General features: G+C 39.6%; 1 protein-coding gene across 1 annotated transcript in view; it reads right to left on the bottom strand.

Moving 5' to 3' along the window:
• The window catches only part of LOC149163132 (small nuclear ribonucleoprotein SmD3b-like), a 66,028-nt gene extending 46,026 nt beyond the window's left edge, over positions 1-20,002 (bottom strand). Inside the window, exon 1 of the mRNA XM_089437546.1 lies at positions 19,607-20,002. Within this exon, the coding sequence (XP_089293672.1) occupies positions 19,607-19,765 (159 nt within the window). The 5' untranslated portion in view covers positions 19,766-20,002. The remainder of the gene's footprint in view (positions 1-19,606) is intronic.
• Between the last annotated feature and the right edge of the window lie 491 nt (positions 20,003-20,493).

Genomic DNA, 20,493 nt, shown 5'->3' with positions numbered 1-20,493 from the left:
GTTTTAAACATAAATTGTTGTCTTGGATGCCTCTCCCCATAAGAACATGGATAAATCTTGATCATGAATCATTGCCTTAGAAGCTTCCACAATAGTCCTATTCTTCCTTTTGGCAACCCCATTCTGTTGAGGGTTGTAAGGGACTATCAACTCCCTCTTAATCCCAACTTCTTTGCAAAAGGCAATGAGTTCCTTGGAAGTGTATTCTCCTCCATTATCTGACCTTAGAGTCTTGATCTTCTTCCCTGTCAAGTTCTCTACCTGAGCCTTGAATTCTTGAAACTTGTTAAAGACCTCATCTTTTGTCTTCATGAAGTAGACCCATGTTTTTCGGGAGAAATCATCAATAAATGTTACATAGTACAAGAAACCACCCAAAGAAGTTGTTGCCATTGGTCCACATACATCTAAATGAATTAGATCCAAGATTCCTTTGGATCTGTTGTCACTGCTTGGAAAGGATCCCTTGACATTCTTACTGAGTGCAAAACCTTTGCAAACACCTTCATGTTGTACTTGGAGTTTTGGAAGACTTGTAACCACATTCCTTAACACTGACAAAGCCTTATAGTGAATGTGAGCAAATCTACAATGCCATAACTCACATAGATTGGCGTCATTGTGTGCCAATGCTTGAGTTGATCGTCCCAAGAGTTTGTACAAGCCTCCTGCAAAATCTATGCTTGAGCCCTTTTTCCATACAAGTGTTGACCTAGATTGTCATTGATGTCAATATGGCAATATTTTAGGATACTAAATGATGATATGAAGCCAAGGGAAGCAGAGAAGATCCATGAAGAAACAGGAGCAAGAAGCCAAGGAGCAAGGCCATCAAGAAAGCCAAGCCATGAGTAAGAGTTTGTTAACGAAGGAGTCAAAACTCTCGCTTATGCTTAAGAGTATTGCAGAGTATCAGAGGAGTTAACACATCGAAGGAGTATTACAGAATATCAAAGCAAGAGAGGCATATCGGAAAAGATATCAGAAGCCATCAAGGTATGAAGGTATCAGAGAAGTTCATTGAAAGACATTGCAAAGCCAAAGGAAGACCTATTAGAGCAAGAGGAGCCATATCGGGAGTATCGCATGTATTATATGCCCAAGAAGTCCCGCAAAGAGGAAGAAGTCATCAAAAGAGAAGGAACAAAGAGAAACACGCATCAAGAGGAGAAGCCAGGGGAAGAGCAATTAACAAAGGAACCATATCATGAGATATCATAGGAATATCAGAGAAGAGCTATTGGAGCAATGTATCGGAAGCCATAGGAGCGACAAGCCAAGAGCAGATAAGAGCGGAGCAGTATATATATATATATATATATATATATATATATATATATATATATATATATCGGAGTCGCGCAGCGTAAAGTCAAAGAAATGAACGACAGAGATTAATTTAAGTATTAGCGGATGAGGAAATCGGAGGAGCCGTCGTAGCCGTCAATGGTAGAAGATCTACAGTCATTAGGCGCTAAATAGCTCGGGCGTTAGTCAAAGAAAAAGGCGGGTTTATAAGCGGAAATGGTTTGTCGGGTTGAGAATAAGCGGTAAGTGGCAATAGGAAGGAGAGAGGAAACCACTTTATCGGGCGGGTAATCCTCGTGCAAGTAGCTCACCCGATATCGTTGTCGAGCGTTGGACCAAATGCGGTTTTTGAACTACAGTGCAGGATCACCGAGCAGCTTTGTTGGTCGGTGGTAATAACCGTCGGATGGGATGGTAAGATCTACGATGGAGGATTGATCCGAAAAAGGCAAACATCGGAAAATGTGCAAATGCTGTAAAAAGGCGGAAAAGGTAAGTTACGCATGATTATTGTGTATTTCTATTATATAAACATTATAATAGAAATAGCACGGATATAAGGATTTCATGTGGTTAAATTCTATATAACCAATGTTATAGAGTGGGAAGGTTATATATATATATATATATATATATATCGGAGAAATCACATCGGCGGGTTCTATTAAGTACCACATTGAAACCCCCAACTGCGATATACAGTTGCGGACCCGATGGTCCTATTATATCGCGCCCTAATGGTATATCGCGTCCGCCATATCGGGAGTTATGTATCGCAACGTTTAAAGCCTTGTCACATTAAAACTACAATAGCGATATGTATGTGGACCCGACTACACCATTGCAATATGATTTAATATATTATTGCATCCGCCATAACAGAAGACTCTTGTAAATCCTTGCCACATTGAAAGTGTCGATTGTGATAATACACGGACCCGAACAAGTTATAGCAAAGAGCAGAAGAGTATATAATATATAGATGTGATATATATGCAGACCCACTGCACCATTATAAACTGCCCTATTGTTATATCGCATCCACCTATCAGAACTCTCATGGCGCAAGTTATAAAGGGTTGTCACCCCCGAACCACTGATTGCGATATGTATGCGGACACGTTGCAACAATATAACACAACCTATTGAAATATCGCATCCGTTGAATCGCAATGTTCAAAAGAATTGACACCGCCGGACTGCCGATTGTGATATATATTACGGACTCGAATGCACCATTTAACATGACTAAATGTAATATCGCATCCGCTGTATCGCCAGTCTCTAAGGGATGTCAAACCGCCAATTGCGATTGCGATTGTGATGTGGCATGTGGGACCTCTCTGTTGGTACAGCCTCTCCAATGAAATCCTCTGTAAATAATGATTGAGTCTATTGTATAAATATTAAAGAAAAAAGGACCTCTCTGATATTTTTTTTAATATGCAACATTTCTTTGTAATTCGGCCTCTCTTTTGAATTTACGTGTCCTGTGAGTACTGGAACACTCGAATAGACAAAGGAAGCCATGGACCGGGAAGCCGAAGAATCAAGCGAACGTAGATGGACGAGCAAGCGCAAAGGAAGCTAAAGCGACCGGAGGAGGGAAGCCAAAAGGTCGAGCAAGCGTTGAGGAGCGAAGGTCGAGCGAGCGTTGAGGAAGCCGAAGCTCAAGCGAGCAAGGAGGAAGCCAAAGGTCAACATATCAGGCTTATATAACAGAGAAAAAAAAGTGGTTAAATTTGGCGAACTGGAAGAAAAGAAGAAGCAATAGGTCCAGCAGGAAAAGAGGAAGCCGAAGGTCCAACAGGACAGGAGGAAGCCAAAGGTCCAGCAAGACAGGAGGAAGCCGAAGGACGAGCAACTCTGTTGATTGGATTCACCTTTGAAAAGCTCAGACCAGTGCTGGGTTAATCAGAGCTTAGTGCAATTAATTGTAGACACACTGAAGCTGTGTGGAGACATTATTGGAGATCATGATGGCTATTTGATATCATCATGAGATAAATTTTGCAGACTCTGTGTGGACAGTATGAAGAGTTGTAAAGACTTCTTCATATGAAGACTAGTTGCCATTGATGTTGTAGCATGGAGACTACAGTGAAGCTGTAAACAGACAGAATTCAGTAAAGAAGAGTTTTGGGAGCAGAACATTACTATCAAACATGCCTTGACAAGATTGGGTCGGAGCCCTTGGGGTTGGTGCCTCAGAAGTTGGAAGGATTGGTGTCCTTGGAGTTGGTGCTCCTATATCCAAGGTTGGTGCCTTGACAGCAGAGGGTTGGAGCCCTTGAGGTTGGTGCCTCAGAACTGGAAGGATTGGTGTCCTGGGAGTTGGTGCTCCTAAGTCCAAGGTTGGTGCCTTGACAAAACAGAGTTGGTGCTCTGGAGGTTGGAGCCTCACAAAAGTCCAAGTTGGTGCTTGGCAACAGATTGGAACCATATATATATATATATATATATATTGTATCTTTTTTATTGCAAAGATTATATTAATAAAAGCATTTATCCCTGTTGTTCATCTTGTGTTCTGAATATAAATGTTTTCACTGGAAAAAATAACAATTGAAAAGAAATACTAATTCACCCCCCTCTCAGTGTTTCCAACAACAAAAACCTATCCATCAACAAAAGCAACTCTATACCTTTTGTCTTCCAAAGATGAAGTAGAAATCAGGTTCTTTTTCAAACCTCGTACATACAACACATCATTTAAATAAGCATTTCCTCTTGGCTCTAGCTGGAAAGATGTTGATCCAACACCTTTGAGTCTTGACTTCATATTTATCATGGTCACCAAGTTCCACTTTCAATGTCGAATTCTTCTCTACCAATTCTGTGGGACTTTCACGATTACCTATCATATATCTAGACAAACCACTATCTACTAACCAGATGTCACTATGATCTGCAACAGTACCTGAAAGAGCAAAAAACAAAAACAAAAAAACTTATTCAATTTTAATCTTGAATTTCTTTTGATTTGGATGTTCATCATCATCAATGGTTGTTGTTGAAGCATGTTGCTTGCCTTTCCTCTTCTTATCATTCTTCCTTGCAACATTGGCTTTATAGTGACCAAACTTATGACAACAAAAACACAGAATATTTAACAAATCTTTCTCCTTTCAATCATGATTGGGAGCAGGTCTTCTACATATATTCTTTTTCTGAAATCTTCCAAAATTTCTTCTTCCTTAACCATTCTCTACATGAATTGCAAATGCCTGAGGTTCACCATCTTGAAGTCTCAAAATCTTCCCTTTTGATATTAGTCTAGATTCCTATCGAGTACATGAGGTCCATAACTAATCAATTTTGGAATTTTTGTTCTACCACAAATGTTAGATGCAAATGAATCCCATGAATCAGGTAGACAATTGAGAGTTGTAGTCACAAGTTATGTTTCTTCAATGCTTTCTCCAATAGCCTGAAGTTGATCTCTCAATTGACAGATCCTCGGGAAGTAGGAAGCCACCATATCATCTTTGGTCATATGAACATCACAAGATTAGTTCCCCAAGCACATTTTCTGACCAATGTTGTTGATGATATACAATCCTACTAGGGCCTCATACATCTGCTTTGAAGTTTGCAGTCCTAAGACATATAGAATCAAGTGATCTCTAATGGATTCAACAAGAATCCTCTTCGTTGTTATTTCAAACTTCTTGTACCTTGCTTTTCCTTCAATATCCTATGGTTCACTAACCTTGCCTTTTACATAATCCATAACATCATTCTCTTCAAGAATGAGATCAATCCTTATCTTCCATGCCCTAAAATTTGTAGCACCTTCCAACTTATTATTTGCCTTAGTAGATGAACCCATGGTCAAAGATTTGGTCACAGATTAGATTGCAGAAGTAGGTATCTTCAAAAGTGATCTTTGATACCACATTGATTTTCTAGTGCTAAGAAGACGAGCACAATTTTTTGCTACTGATAATTACTTCTAATGATATTTTTGCACTTTCCACATTATCATTAAGCAATTACAGTTCAGAAAGCTCAACTATAAATGCAATAGAACAATAGAGATCACAATAGAACAATAAAGACCAAAAAAATTTCACCTAGGAAACCCAACCTTGGGAGAAAACTCAACAATCTTTTCTAGGATAAATTATTGCTCAATTCAACAAATGGTACAATCTGATTTTTCAATCAAACTTGGTCAATCTGACCATATAAACTAGCTAGGTCAAACTTGGTCCAACTGCCCACAAAAATCAATCAAAGCGTTGCCCAAAATTCTTAGTCAACTTTGCCCAAACTTCGATCAAACATTGCCCAGAAATCTTGATCAACTCTACCTTAGAAAGTCTCGATCAACTGCGATCAACTCTACCTTAGAAAGTTTGGTCAAACTACCTCAGACAGCCTACAGTCAACTCAAAAATTTTGATCAACTTTGCAGTCAACACAACTAGAAAGAAGTTTGGTCAATTCTCCAAAATTTTAGTCAAATAGAGCAGTAAAAGATTTGGTCAAACAAAACAGATAAGACTTGGGTCAACATTGGTCAACTTCAAATCTCCTCTCTCTCCTTCGCACGTGTGAACTAAAGACTTCTTGACTTAATGATCTGAACTGATTTGATGCCAAACAAAGGAGGTTGAATGGTCTAGGTATAGTGGCCAAATGATGTGGGCTTTGAGCAAGGGTCAAACCCATTTAAAAGGTTGGGTCGAACTGACAGTTTGGAGCCTAGATGAACTTGTAAATAATAAATTAATTTTTTTTAAATTGTTGATTTGAATATCGATCGTAGCTACCAAAAAATCAACACCGCCCACATGTATCACATAATTCCCCTTAGCCACATCTAAGCATCATGGAGATTCCTAAGCCTCCTCAACAACAACCACAACTTCATGATGGACGGGAACCTAACTCAGTGATACCAGCTTCTGGTATTGCTCATTGGCCTTCAAGCACCATGATATCCACCACTTGTTGCAGTACCTCAGAATCCTTCTGCTTCATCACATGCCATGCATTCTCTCGTACAACAGCCATTAATCTCACCTGCACAAACAAAAAGTGGGAAGTTGCATATGACTGTCTTACCTGTGCCTTCATCAACTGAAGCTACCTTTGCCCATTCTCGGATCGGTACTCCAAGAACTGACAATGGAGGAACAAGGGAAATTTTGTTCCTCGACTTGTATTGTAAGCTGTCGGGAGGAGACAAGAGTGCTAAGAAGGCACAAGTCTTTGGTTCTCATAAAGAACCTAGCCTATCTTCACTCATACATTGGTTGACTTTGTTAATTTTCTCGAAACTCTTCGCACTACTTAGATGAATCACTGAAAACTGAAACCAAATTTACTTTCACCAAGATACAGTCTCTTAATGTTAAAATTGGCAACTAGGGCTAAACTCCATGTGGATCATCTCATTTATGGCAGCTGATATTTTTCTTGGATGCCTCTCATCGAGAGGTGTAGCATTGATCTATCCGATTCCGACATGTATTCATGGAGATATGAATTTATTCGTATTTCTTGACAATTTGCCAAGGTCGGCCAGCAAGTAAAATAGTGTTTTACACCCCTAGCTTATCCTCAACGTGGCATATAAGAAGAGGAGACCTTGAGGCATTAGGACACTCATCTCATCATCTCATTCCTCTCTCTCCTAGTTTCTTAAGTATGCGCAGGAGGAAGACACTCACACGTGGAGAAGGAAGGACGCAAGTCTGTTTTAGGGTAGTGTTGACCTAAGGCTGACTATGGAGCAGCAGGGCTATATTATGCATGCGTTGACCAGCGAAGAGGAAGTTGACTGCGTTCTTGGGTTGGGCAGCCTATCCTAGGCTAGCCGCATTGTTGGGCAGCCAAAACGCTGGCTTGTTTGACCACAGTTTTGACCAAATTTCCTGAAGTGTTGATTGTTGTTTGACTACATTTTGTTGACTGTTTTGGGCTGCTCATTATTGTTGTTAGAGGCCGAGTTTTCCTAGATTGACTTGAGGTCATTTGGAAGCTATTTGACCAGCTTTGACCTTGTTGATTATCTTTGTATTGTTGTTGTTGTAAAATCACAAATTTGTGATATTGTACTATCTCTCTCTCTGCTAAATTATTGAAGAATATAGAAGAATTGATCAAAGGGTTTCCCCGCATTGGGGTTTGTCCCTGGCTGGTGCCACATCTTGTGTCTCTTGTCTTAGCTTGTCTTCTGTTGTTTACATTTATGTTCTATCAGCATTTTAATATCATGTTGATGTGATTGCAATATTGGAAATTGATATTGGGCTAATAAGAAGATTTGAAGTAAATTGCTCCTAAGCATAGAACATACCATACTTTAACATGGTATCAGAGTTGAGGTGAAGACAAAGCCCAAACAAGAGAAAGAGCAATCATCAAAGACAGTTGGAAAATCAAAAAGGCCTCATGGGTTCCTCATCGCACTTCCCGGCAAAAGACAAGCTCCGAGAGAACTCTGACTATCACGGATTGAAGATGTCTCTTGATTTGACATTGGAAGAGCAGGAAGTGTTGGACTATGTGAGGGGTAGAATTACAGAGCCTCCATCAAATGCATCGGTTGCTACAAGGAACAAGTACACTAAGGGAGAAGTCAAAGCGAAGAAGATCATCTGAGACTCTATTGACAAGCATCTGGTGGCCTACATTTCCGAGTTGAACACCTCCAAGGAAATATACGATAGACTGGTAAACTTCTTTAAAGTTAGTGATGCAAATCAAGTTTTGTTCCTCAAAAATAAGCTGAAGGATATTAAGAAGGGCAAGGACAAGGATATTCAATCCTACTTCTTAAGGATCACTGAGATCAAGAATGATCTCCTATCGATTAGAGAAGACATTTCTGACAGGGAACTAACTATCACTACCCTTGGAGGGCTCCCATGCGAATGGTATATATTTAAAACCACTCTTCTCAACAATGATCGAATTTCGGGATTTGAAGAATTGATGGCGAGATGCATTAAAGAAAAGACAAGGATGGAGGAGCAAGAAATGCCTTCAAGCAAAGGCAACCCCACAGCTTTCTCCTCTCATGCTAAAAGGAGAAATAATTCTGGGTCTAAAGGTCACTTAAAAGGAAAGACCGGATCGAAGGGTGGAAGGAAGGGAAGATGCTTTGCTTGCAATAAATTTGGCCACTAAGTGAGGGAGTGTCCAAATAGGAAGGACACATCTCATGATGATGATCAAAATCACTCCAGGGGCAACTCCAACCACAATCAAAGGAATGGCAAGTTCAATGGCAAAGGAAAGAGGAATGTGGGAAATCAAAGAATGGTCAACCCTCCAAGAAAGAAAGGAACTCCAGGTATGAATCAAATGTAGTTAACAATAAGCAAGATGAGTATTATTTGATATCGGCCCCCTCCACTACCTCTCCTCCGGACTCGTTGGGCAATTGTCTTATTGATAGTGATGCATCAAGGCATTTCACTGGTTACAAGGAAGCTCTCTCTAATCTGATAGAGAAGGAGACAAACTTGGAGATTATTCTTGGAGACAATTCCACCTATCCCGTAAAGGGTGTAGGGAATGTTACTCTTCAATTAAATCAAGGTAACACGATCAATTTGCAAGAAGTCTTATATGTACCTGATCTCAAGAAGAACCCGGTGTCCATTTCGGCAATGGAAGACAAAGGCTACAAGGTGGCCTTCATTGATGGCAAGGTACGTGTATGGAAAAAGAATTTTAAAGATGCTTTTACTCTTGGGTTTCGGGTTGACTCTTTATATCAAGTTGGAGGAAGTCCGTTGGGAGTCATGTCTTGCGACACATCTCTTCAGTCTGAACTATGGCACCGGAGGTTTGCCCACCTTCATTATAAGGCTCTGCCCGATGTGAGACAGATGGTGACAACGATGCCCGAGTTCAAAATAGAGCATAAAGGTGTATGTCCAGGATGTGTCGAAGGAAAGATCAAAAGGGGACCATTCCCCTCAAGCCATAGCAAGACCTCTGACATTTTGCAGTTGGTTCACTCCGACATATCTGGTATGATGCCCATGAACTCTTAGGGAGGATATCAATATTATCTCACTTTTACAGATGATTATTCTCGCAAGACTTGGATATACTTCTTGAAAAAGAAGGATGAAGTGTTCCCCTGGTTCCATCACTTCAAAGCCTTGATCGAGAATCAAACCGAGAAGAAGATCAAGATTTTAAGGACTGATAATGGGACCGAGTATGAATCCAACGAGTTCCATGACTTTTTCAAAGAAGCTGGCATTAAGAGGGAGACCAAAACGCCATACACTCCTAAGTAGAATGGTGTGGCAGAAAGGAAGAATCGTATGTTTGTGGAAGTCGTTCATGCCATGCTCCATGATCAAAGGCTTCTGAAGTTTCTATGGGTCGAAACTGCGAATATCGCCATATATGTTCAAAACCGATGCCCTCATCAAGCATTGGATTCCAAGACTCCCAAAAAAATGTTCACTGGTAAGCAACTTGATATCTCTCATTTTAAAATTTTTGGAAGTCCTATATATTTTCATGTGTCGAAAGAGAAAAGAAGCAAATTGGGTGCATCTAGTAAGAAGGGAATCTTTGTGGGCTATAGTGAAAATTCTAAGGGCTATAGAATCTATGTGGTTGGTCAAAGGGAAGTCAAGATAAGTCATGATGTCACCTTTGATGAAAATATGGCTCTTAGCAAGGTTGACAATCTTCCTATTCTAAGGACAGATAAAGAAGCTGACACCAGGAAGTCGGATGAGATTCGAGAAGGAAGATGAGATGATGCCCGATGTGGAAGAACCTATGGATCCTATTGATCCCCCTCTGCAAGAGCCTTCCTCTTCTTGAAGATGCCGAGAGACATATTGCAACCAGAGGGACTTTCCGTGAAAGTATGAAGCCGACCAAGTATCAGGGATACTTGACCATTATGAGCACCATCATTCAAAATGAGCCTTCATCGTTCGAAGAAGCCATGAAGCATCAAGTATGGAAGGATGCTATGAATGAAGAATACGAGTCCATCATGAAGAACGATGCATGGGATGTGGTTCCCTGACCCCAAGACAAAACAGTTGTCACCTTGAAGTGGCTTTACAAAATCAAGCACGGAGATGATGGGAGTGTTGAAAGGTATAAGGCTCGCTTTGTTGCTCAAGGCTTCTCTCAAAAGGAAGGTGTAGATTATGATGAGATATTTGCACCTATTGCTCGATACACCACCATTCGCTCGATCATAGCCCTTGTTGCTTCGCAAGGATGAAACCTACATCAGATGGATGTCAAGACCGCGTTCTTGCACGGTTTGATTAAAGAGGAAGTCTATGTGGAACAACCTGAGGGGTTTGAGATTCATAATCGGGAACCTCACGTATGCAAGTTGAAGGCACCTTGAGCTTGGTATGAGAGGATCGATAGCTATTTGATGAAGTTGGGATTCACTAGGAGTGAAGTCGATCCAAACCTTTACTTTAAGGTTGAAGATGATAAGCCTTTCATACTGGTGTTGTATATTGACGACCTCCTTCTGACAGGAGCACACCCTCTCATTCACAAATGTAAGAGGGAGTTGACTTCCGAATTTGAGATGAAGGACCTAGGACTGATGCACTATTTCCTAGGGCTGGAGGTCTGGCAAAAGCCAGGAGAAATTTTCCTATCTCAAGGAAAATATGTGGTGAAGATATTGGAGAGATTTGGTATAGTAGACTGCAAGCCCGTGACTACCCCGATGGAGCTTAACTTCAAGAAGTTATGCAGTAGTGCTACCAGACCTGTTTTGGGAAATGCTTATGAGTATCGTCAACTCATAATGCATTGATGTTCTTGGTGAACTCCCGTCCAAATATATGTTTTGCAGTCCACACATTGAGCCAATATATAGTTGAGCCTCATCACTCACATTGGATTGGTGCCAAGAATCTTCTGAGATATCTTCGGGCCACAATCACTCATGGGCTGAGATACACTGTCGAAGATGTGAGGCCGCTTGGTTATTCTGATGTTGATTGGGCAGGCAGTGTGGTGGGTAGTAAGAGCACTTTTGGGTGTTGTTTCTCCTTGGGTTTTGCTTCGATTTCCTGGATGAGCAGGAAGCAGAAGTCGGTGGCTTTGAGCACCGCTAAGGCCGAGTACATTACTGCGAGCATGGCCTCCTGTGAAGTTGTCTGGTTGCGAAAGCTCTTTAGTGAGTTGTTTGGTTATACGCTGGATACTACTGTGATCCTCTGCGACAACCAGAGTGGAATTCATTTATCTGAGAATTTCATGATCGCTCCACTTTATCCAGGATATGGTACAACGAGGAGCAATAAGGCTCCATCATATTGGGACTAATGAGTAGGTCACCGACATTCTGACAAAGCCCCCAGGAAAGGTCAAATTCCTAACTTTCCGAGAACGATTAGGAGTCGTTGAGAGACCCTCTTATGAGGGTCCTGTATGATGCATGCATTGAGCTCTGGGAGCTCCGGGGGGCTTGGGGTACTTCTTGGAGCAACGAGCAACCATAGGGTGACTCACCCTCCCCTAATGGTGCGCTATGTACAGGGTGAATGGTTCAGCCTTCCCCTGTGATACCCCGTGGCGACATGTAAGCAGGATGAGTGGTTCATCCTTCTCCTGCTGAGACATTGTTTTAAGAATCGGCCGGCTCGGAACCGATTCGGCCGAGTTGGTCCGAGTCAAGCGCTCACCGGGTCGACTCGGCCATCAAACCGGTTCGGCCGGCTCGACCGAGTCTAAGCCTACTCGGCCGGCTCAGTAACAGTGGCCTGAAAACTAAAAAAAACTAGCGATTTTTTTTACTTGCTTTTCGGTGAAGAGATTTGTGTTAAAAGCTGGTGGACACATGAATTCCACATTAGCTAACTGTTTTCATAGGTTGTTTACTTGTTCACACAGCTTCCTGTGGCATGAATCGTTTAGTGTTTGAAAATAGAAAGTGATGAGTCTAGCGCTGGCAATTTGATAGGATCTAATGTTGTGAACTTTTTGCCAAGAACATGAAATCTCCTGTATGAATGGAGCAAGACATATGTTGCCTTCATTGTATAAAATTCCTCAAGGAACAATGTGAATTTCTAAGTAAACAATGATACTATCTGAGAACCATGTAACAAAGAGTGCACATGAAATTGAAATGCTGATTAGACATGTGATCCTAGTTAGAATGTTTATAGGTGCATTTCTCTCTTGGAAGATGGCAGTTTATCTTTATACATATTACAAAGTTGATGGGCACAAACTTGAAGTTGCCCTAAGGGATCCTAAAACTAGAGAATAGACACAAAATATTCTATGGGGTGTAGATGGGTCTGTAATGACTGCATGTAGATGTGGATGCAAAAGTTTTGGCATTAGGGATCCTATATCTTGATCTGTGTCACATACAAATTGCTTTTGTAGTTCTTCGCATGAATACATCTATTAACATCCATCTTGGTGAGATGGTCTAAGATGATTGATGAGGGTACAAGATTAAAAATGAGTTACAAACTATGAAGCATGTAGATATGCTACCAGTGGTTGATCGAGATGATCTTGGCTCCTCTAGCAGTAGCCACTAGCCAATAGTACTGGTCACAGTTTACTTTTGTTGTAGAGGCCATTTCTAGCCTCCTTGGTTATGTGTTTTTGTTTTGATCTCTATATCATCATCATGTATGTATTAGACAATGCACTAGGTGCCATTTTGATATAATAGATATATTCATGAACCTACTTTGATCATATGTTGTCTTCTATCTATATTATAATGTTGTGTTTGGAAACATGAATGAAAATCTTTAAAATTATGTTTTTTAATAATAAAAAAATATCTAATGTATTTTTTACAACGATCGAGTCATTGAAATCAAACCGACCGAGTCAATACCGAGTCGGAGTCGACCCTCGGCCAAGTCGGAGTCGAAGTCGGAGTTTTAAAACATTATGCCGAGACATCCTACCCATGCAATCTAGGACTCATGGGAAGTACCTCTCATCTAGGCAATGAGTAGGGAAATGAGAATAGGGACCATAGTAGTACCAATGGAGGCATCGTGTATCTACCGTACTCCCTATGCTAGGATGACATTGATCTAGGATCAATTGGAACTGACTTCGGGTCAGTGAGAGTGGTATGAGACACTCTTTATTTGGAACTGACTTCGGGTCAGTAAGAGTGATATAACTCACTCTCTTTTGGAACTGATTTCAAATCAGTACGAGTGGTACGAGACACTCTCTTCATTGGGACTGACTTCGGGTCAGTAGAGGATGGTATCATACATTCTCGATCATTTCTTCTTCTTCATAGTTCAGCAGAGCAGTGCAAGGCAATGCATTTGATGGCAGAGATAGTACCAACAAACAGATGGATTAGCAGATGGAGTTCTCCCTAGTTGAGAGGGAGTGTTAAAATTGGCAACTAGGGCTAAACTCCATGTGGGTCATCTCATTTATGGCCACTGATATTTTTTTTGAATTCCTCTCATCGAGAGGTGTAAGATTGATCTAACGATTATCTGATTCTGACATGTATTCATGGAGATATGAATTTATTTGTATTTATTGACAATTTTTCAAGGTCGGACAGCAAGTAAAATAGTGTTTTACAGCCCTAGCTTATCCTCAACGTGGCATATAAGAAGAGGAGACCTTGAGGCATTAGGACACTCATCTCACCATCTCATTCCTCTCTCTCCTAGTTTCTTGGGTATGCATAGGAGGAGGAAGACACTCACACGTGGAGAAGGAAGGATGCAGTTCTGTTTTAGGGCAACGTTGACCTAGGGCTGACTGTGGAGCAAGAGGGCTATATTATGCATGTGTTGACCAGCGAAGAGCAAGTTGATTGCGTTCTTGGGTTGGGCAGCCTCTCCTAGGCTAGCCGCATTGCTGGATAGCCAAAAACGTTGGCATGTTTGACCACAGTTTTGACCAGCGTTGACTGGTTAGGGTTAACTACAGATTTGCTGAAGTGTTGATTGTTGTTTGACTACATTTTGTTGACTGTTTTGGGCTGCTCATTATTGTTGTTGGAGGCCGAGTTCTCCTAGGTTGACTTGAGGTCATTTGGGAGTTGTTTGACCTTGTTGATTATGATTGTGATGTTGTTGTTGTAAAATCACAGATTTGTGGTATTGTACTCTCTTTCTCTGCTGAATTATTGAAGAATATAGAAGAATTGATCAAAGGGTCTCCCCACATTGGGGTTTGTCCCTCGCTAGTGCCACATCTTGTGTCTCTTGTCTTGGTTTGTCTTCTGTTGTTTACATTTATGTTTTATCTGCATTTTACTATCATGTTGATGTCATTGCTGTAACAATCTTATCAGAGGGGTCCAAGATACACATTTTTATTCTTGTTTTGCTTCTTCCATGGCATTCAGTTGCCCTTGTATGGCAAAGTTATTTCTGGTCAGAATTTTTGCAGAAATTCAAAGAAACAGTTGGATGTACACTTATTTTTAATATAAATCAGTGTTTTTGGCCACCTTGTGATTCAGTGTATATCTCTTTATCTTTCATGTATAATTTCATAAAATACGGAGCATATTAAGACACTTGTTGCCTGCTTATTGGCTGTCGCATGTCATCTATTTACATGCGAGATCATATGGCCAGCAGGGTACATTTTTAAATCTGCCTCTAAATTCTCTTAATTTCGCTGTGTATATGATAACTATTTTCAGTTATTTTGCAAAGTGTTATTCTTGTACATTTGTTTTTTGTAAAGTTAATTTTACTTAGTGTATATAATTGCATCTTGTAACCTATTTTAAATAGGTAGGGCTATAAGCAACCGGGCTTTAGTCCCATTATCTCACCTAGCCCTGTGAGATTCTAAAATGTTGTAGGCAAAGATTTCAAACTCCGCACATCAACATATCCACATTTCTCCTCTAGTAGTTGTGCATGTGGATTTATGCACATGGTATAATCATAAATATTAAAATCAAACCAAGTTGGAACTGACTGGTCCAGATCAATTCACCAAATGATTTGACAATTGGCTGGTAAACCAAAATCAAGACCAATTCCAACAAATCAGCCAGCTTGGATCTTGAATTAGTCAATTCAGGGCTGAACCAACCATTTCCAATATAAATCCACCCTTAAAAACTAAGACCCACCAAAGCACCATTTGTGAAAATTTCAACTATTGCAGCAACTGCAAATTATTTTTCTAACTGTAAATTAATTATCAATTTATTTGTTATGGAAAACAACGAATAATTCACAACTGCAATTTTCACCAAATTAAATTTTGCAGAAGATAAACTGGAAACTAAGAAAACACTGGCACACACACACAATAAATGTAACACAGTTATTTTTGGACAAAAGTCCCCACAAAAACCCAACTTGGGGAAACCGGTGCAACAGTTGAGAATTGTAATTATTAAGCAACAGTGATAAATTTTCAGTAGAACTGGATGCCGAAATCTAGCAAACCTACTGAGAAAAATACTGGCAAAAATCTAGTAATGAATTTTCCTCACCCCACAAGCAATCCAGGCTCTGACTGCCAAGTCCAAGTGAGTCGTCCAAACAACTTCTACGCAGGCCTGCGTCACCCTAGCGCAGTCCCTTCCACGCTCCACCTGAAACAGCTGCTCCTCAAGTCGTCCTATCTGCTGCTGACTGAGAAACTGTCTCTCCGACACTCTCAAAAATCTTTCCGGCCTCTGGAACTGAAACTCAGCTTCTCTCTAGCAAAATTGAATTGCCTCTAGAGGCTTCCATGCAGCTCCTGCATCAGCTTCTCTGTAGCTATTTTTGCCTCTCAGCAAACTACTCTCCGGAACTGGAATCTCTTCCTCTGGACTCACTGTCCCTACCCCTCTTTGTCACTGCTTCCCTTCTCTGGCTCAAACTCTTTCAATCACTGCTGCTGCTCTCTGAAAAATCAAACTGCCCAAGGAAATTGATCTCTAGTGTGTGTTTTCCATCTACCCATCGACCTCCTTTTATAATCTCCAACGGCCATGAATAAAACATAAACAATGGCTGAGATCATATTTGAATCGATCCGTGTGAGTTTCTAGATGATTCACACCTTTTTCAATTGATATTGATTAATTAACCCTTTTTTCTAAGTAAGCTAATAATCTAATTGAGACACTTCTAGGTGGAATTTCTAGAAATGATTTTTGAGTTATGGAAAACTCCTATTTTTAACCTCGCCACAAAGTTTCGAGACTAGAGAGCACTTTTGATGCTACAAAAACTAACAACATCATGCCCCAAAAACCAAAAAAACAAATCAAAAAGAAACAAAGAAAGAAGTGTCAAGGCTGAGAATGATGATGAGATAGAGTATAAGGGATGATTTTGATGATATGTAGTTATTTGTTGTAGTAAGATATTTTTAGGACTCTAGAGACCATTTAGAACCTCAATATTTATATATTTTGATTCAGACATGCATCACACTCCATGCCATTTGCCATATTAATTTTTACATGTTATATACATGAACAAACTTTGCATATTTGCTGTCTAATGGTTTGGATCTACATTGATGTACACAAATATTCTTTTTACTAAAATCGCATATTTTATGTACTGTTTAGTCGACAGGTCTTTGGCCAGTTCTGATTCCAGCCTTGGTTCCCATCCTGATAACACTGATAGGCCCCCTATCTCAAAAAAGGTGAATAATACAATTGTTTTGATGTTCCATTATTATGCCTCATGGAGTTTTGTGATATCTCTGGTTGCATCATTTAATGGAGGATCTGATTTCCAAGCACATTTTTACATCACAGATCATAACAGTAATGTTGGTGCTCCTCAACTTGCAAGGACAGATTTCAATGAATATTTGTCCAAAAAGATATCCCCAACCATTGTATCCCAAGATCTTGAGGTTTTGCAAGCAAGGCACCACATTTGCATGCTTAGTACAATATATTCTCTAAGAAGACAAAATAGATTCCATTAGCAGACAATTTAGAAAAAGGGGTTGTCATTCCTGTACGCCCAGTATGAACAATTTAGCCATCTTCAGATGGAATAAAGATTTTGGAGAAAAAATGTTTTTATGATTGGAAAACTGGTTGACAAGTGTCGGACCAATAGACTTACAAATGGACAACAGATGGTCCCATTCCTGCAAATCAGTTTGCCCAAATTTAGGGAAGGATTACCAGGATCCTGAGTGGATTTGAAGGTCCATTTGTAAATGAATAAACCAATCAGCCATTGGATAGAACTGATTCAGAGTTAAATTCAAAACAAGATCTTACCCATCTTCAACATTCCAGTTTAGGAAGTTCAAAACAAAATGAATCAATGATAATCTTTGTAAATTCAAGCTGTTATAGAAGAGAATTGATTGATTTCAGAATCAGGCCAAGCTCTAATATATCTGTTCTTCATCCTTATGGAATTCTTCTTTAGCAAGTCAAAAGGACAAGAAGTACTAACAGTCCTTGAAGTCCAGTAGAAGCTTGTCTAATTCAGATGACTGAGAATTGACATTACTAAAGAAGCTCAATTGTGTGTATCAATCTTAGATTGAAAAACAAGACTTCAGACACAGAAACAGTTCCTTGAAATCCAGTTAAGACAATTCAAGGTTCACACGTGGGTTTATACTTGTAAGATTAGTAAGTCAGTAACAATACTCGGAAAATGAGGCTGCCTCTAAAGCAGTGTTTTAAAATCCAGCAGAACCAGAACTTAAACCAGTGGTTTGACCTTAATTTCCAAAGAACCAGTGGATGAACCGGCTTGGGGATCGGAACCAGTCAGACCAGCCAGTTCAACCGGTTTTAACCTGAAACAGTTAGGGCCCACCGCAGCAAAAAACAAAAAATCAGAGGAAAAAAAGAAACCCACCCACGCAAACCCTAAAACAACGCCCCTGCAAATGACATCTCATCTAAAAGCTTGGAGCAGTTTGTGACCAGATTGTTGACATGAGCAAACGTTGGATATTTGGTATCCATTGGTTTGGAAATGTTGCATATTTGGTGTCTAACGGTTTGATTTACATTAACGTGCATGGACATGTACGTATTTATCTTTAAAATAAAATCATATTTTATGTATTTTTTAGTAAATCAGTTCACCAGCCTTCCAGTCTGGTCAGACCCTCAACCAGTTCAGACTCCAGAATCTGGTTCCAGTTTTTTAAATATTATTCTAAACTGCAGATAGAATAAAAGGTAAAAGGAAACATATCAAAGAAGCTTGATGTTGTGATTGAAGGTCATGGAATAACTGTTTGACATGATGCCTCTGATACATGTTCTCATTAGATGCAGCAATGCCAAGTATGCAAATAAGATTCTCAAATGATAAGCTCCAATTTTTTGGACTACAATGTTTACAATCCGATCTGTCATTGAAGCCTTCTCTAATAATCCCTGCAAAGATTTTATACAGAATTAGGACACACGACACCTGAGGTCATAGCATCGTTAGCTTCCATGACGAACAATCTTCAGCCAAACCCCAAGTTTTCAGATTCTCTTCACTCACCAATCAATCTACGGAGACATTAAAGAAATTTTCCGTTCATTCAATAATAGTGCGCCTGTTGATTATAAAAAAATGCCAATCTGCAGCATTAGACAATCTCTCAAAATCTAGTATTTCCATCTAAATGGCATGTTATTCCCTGCTGATGGATTATAACAGTTTATGCGACAGTAAAGTATAACTGACAACAAATAGCAGCGAGTAACAAATTCTCTCAAACTGAAGAGTAGGAAAGTTTAAAATATCCGCGGAAAAGGAAAGTTTAAAATATCCGCGGAAAAGGAAAGTTAAAAATATGACTCTCTATATCCCTCTCTCTCGAAGCAGGATTAAAACAAAACGAAACTTTGCGGAACCCAAATCGCTTCCTTAAGGAAATTCACAAATTAAGATATTATAAGATTTCAACGTCTTGAATCTCGATCATAAGTCAGCAAAATGATGGACTAGATTGATATAATAAAAGAATAAACCAGTAAGCATCTAGAGCGTAACAACATGCGCAAGAAGACTTTAAACAATGCACTGATTCAACTGAAAGCACAAGTTCATCAAAACTATTTCAAAGTTAACGAAAAAATGCAACAGGCTTCGACAATTCTAAGTTTTTGCTTAGAAATCTGTTGAGAGTGCCTTCTACCACCAATTGCTTCAAATCTGAAGAGTGTCAATTTCAGTTATTATATGAAAGGTGCATTCAAAAGAAATGTACCTCTCACATATTGCATTTTTTCTTTACAAGAAAACCCTTGAACCATGAAAATATAAATAAGAAAAAACGCTCCTAAACCCTAAACATCTGCTCTTATAAAATCGAAACTGCTAAACGAGTTTAAATGGGAATTTTATTAGTTATATACCTTGGCAGTGTAGGTGATGCCCTCAAGCTGGCAATTCCAGTTATCTTCGCATTCAATCATATTGCCTCTGTACAGCTCACCACTCTTCAACTCAACCGTCACCACATGCCCTGCTGCCTCGTGAAGCAGCTTCACAGGAATCCCCAAACTTCTGCTCATTTTTTCCGCCTGCTCAAAATTCCTATATCTCAGATAAAACCCTGAACCCTAGACTGCCCCGTTTCTACTACCCCGAATGGAATATTGTCGTGGTGCTCCACGATGGTCTGAATTCTTCTGTCCTTTCCTTTCCTTTCCTTTCCTTTCCGGTTGAAGTGAAGTTCGCTACCTTACTGAAGGCATCGTCGAAATTACAAAGTTTGCTTTTGCGTTTCGTTCACAGTATTTCCTTCCGGTAAAACATCTTTGTGACTTTTCATTCCCGTCTTGAGTGATTTATTTTACTAAGAATGGTGAACTGTTTTATATTTCTATGTGGATTTATTTTACTAAGAGTAGTCAAGTGTTTTATATTTGGTAAGAGTAGGCAAGTGTTTAGGTGTTTTATACCGGTGTGGAGAGTACATTAACACAAATTATATTAGTAAATGTGGTTAATATGTCATTATTTTTATTATTTATTTATATACTAATCAATAAATTTGGATTATTTTATAATTTTTCAAAGATTAAATTGTAAAAATTAGTATAAATTTTTTAATAAAAAGGTAACCTGAAAATAAATTGTAAAAGTTGTTTTAAATGCATAAGTGCAGCACACGAAATAGAGCAGAAGTCTAATTCTAATTCTCTTTCCCTCTTAGAATTAGCATCATGACAAGGTGCACAACAGGAAATAGAGAGGAAGTCTACGTTGAAAATATACACAATTGAAATACAGAGTACAT

The sequence above is a fragment of the Pinus tabuliformis genome, chromosome 5_2, assembly GCF_031772625.1.
Source record: "Pinus tabuliformis cultivar Carrire ecotype Pingquan chromosome 5_2, CPIR1, whole genome shotgun sequence".
In the NCBI taxonomy this organism is placed as follows: Eukaryota; Viridiplantae; Streptophyta; class Pinopsida; order Pinales; family Pinaceae; genus Pinus; species Pinus tabuliformis.
This window is presented reverse-complemented; position numbering and strand designations above follow the sequence as displayed.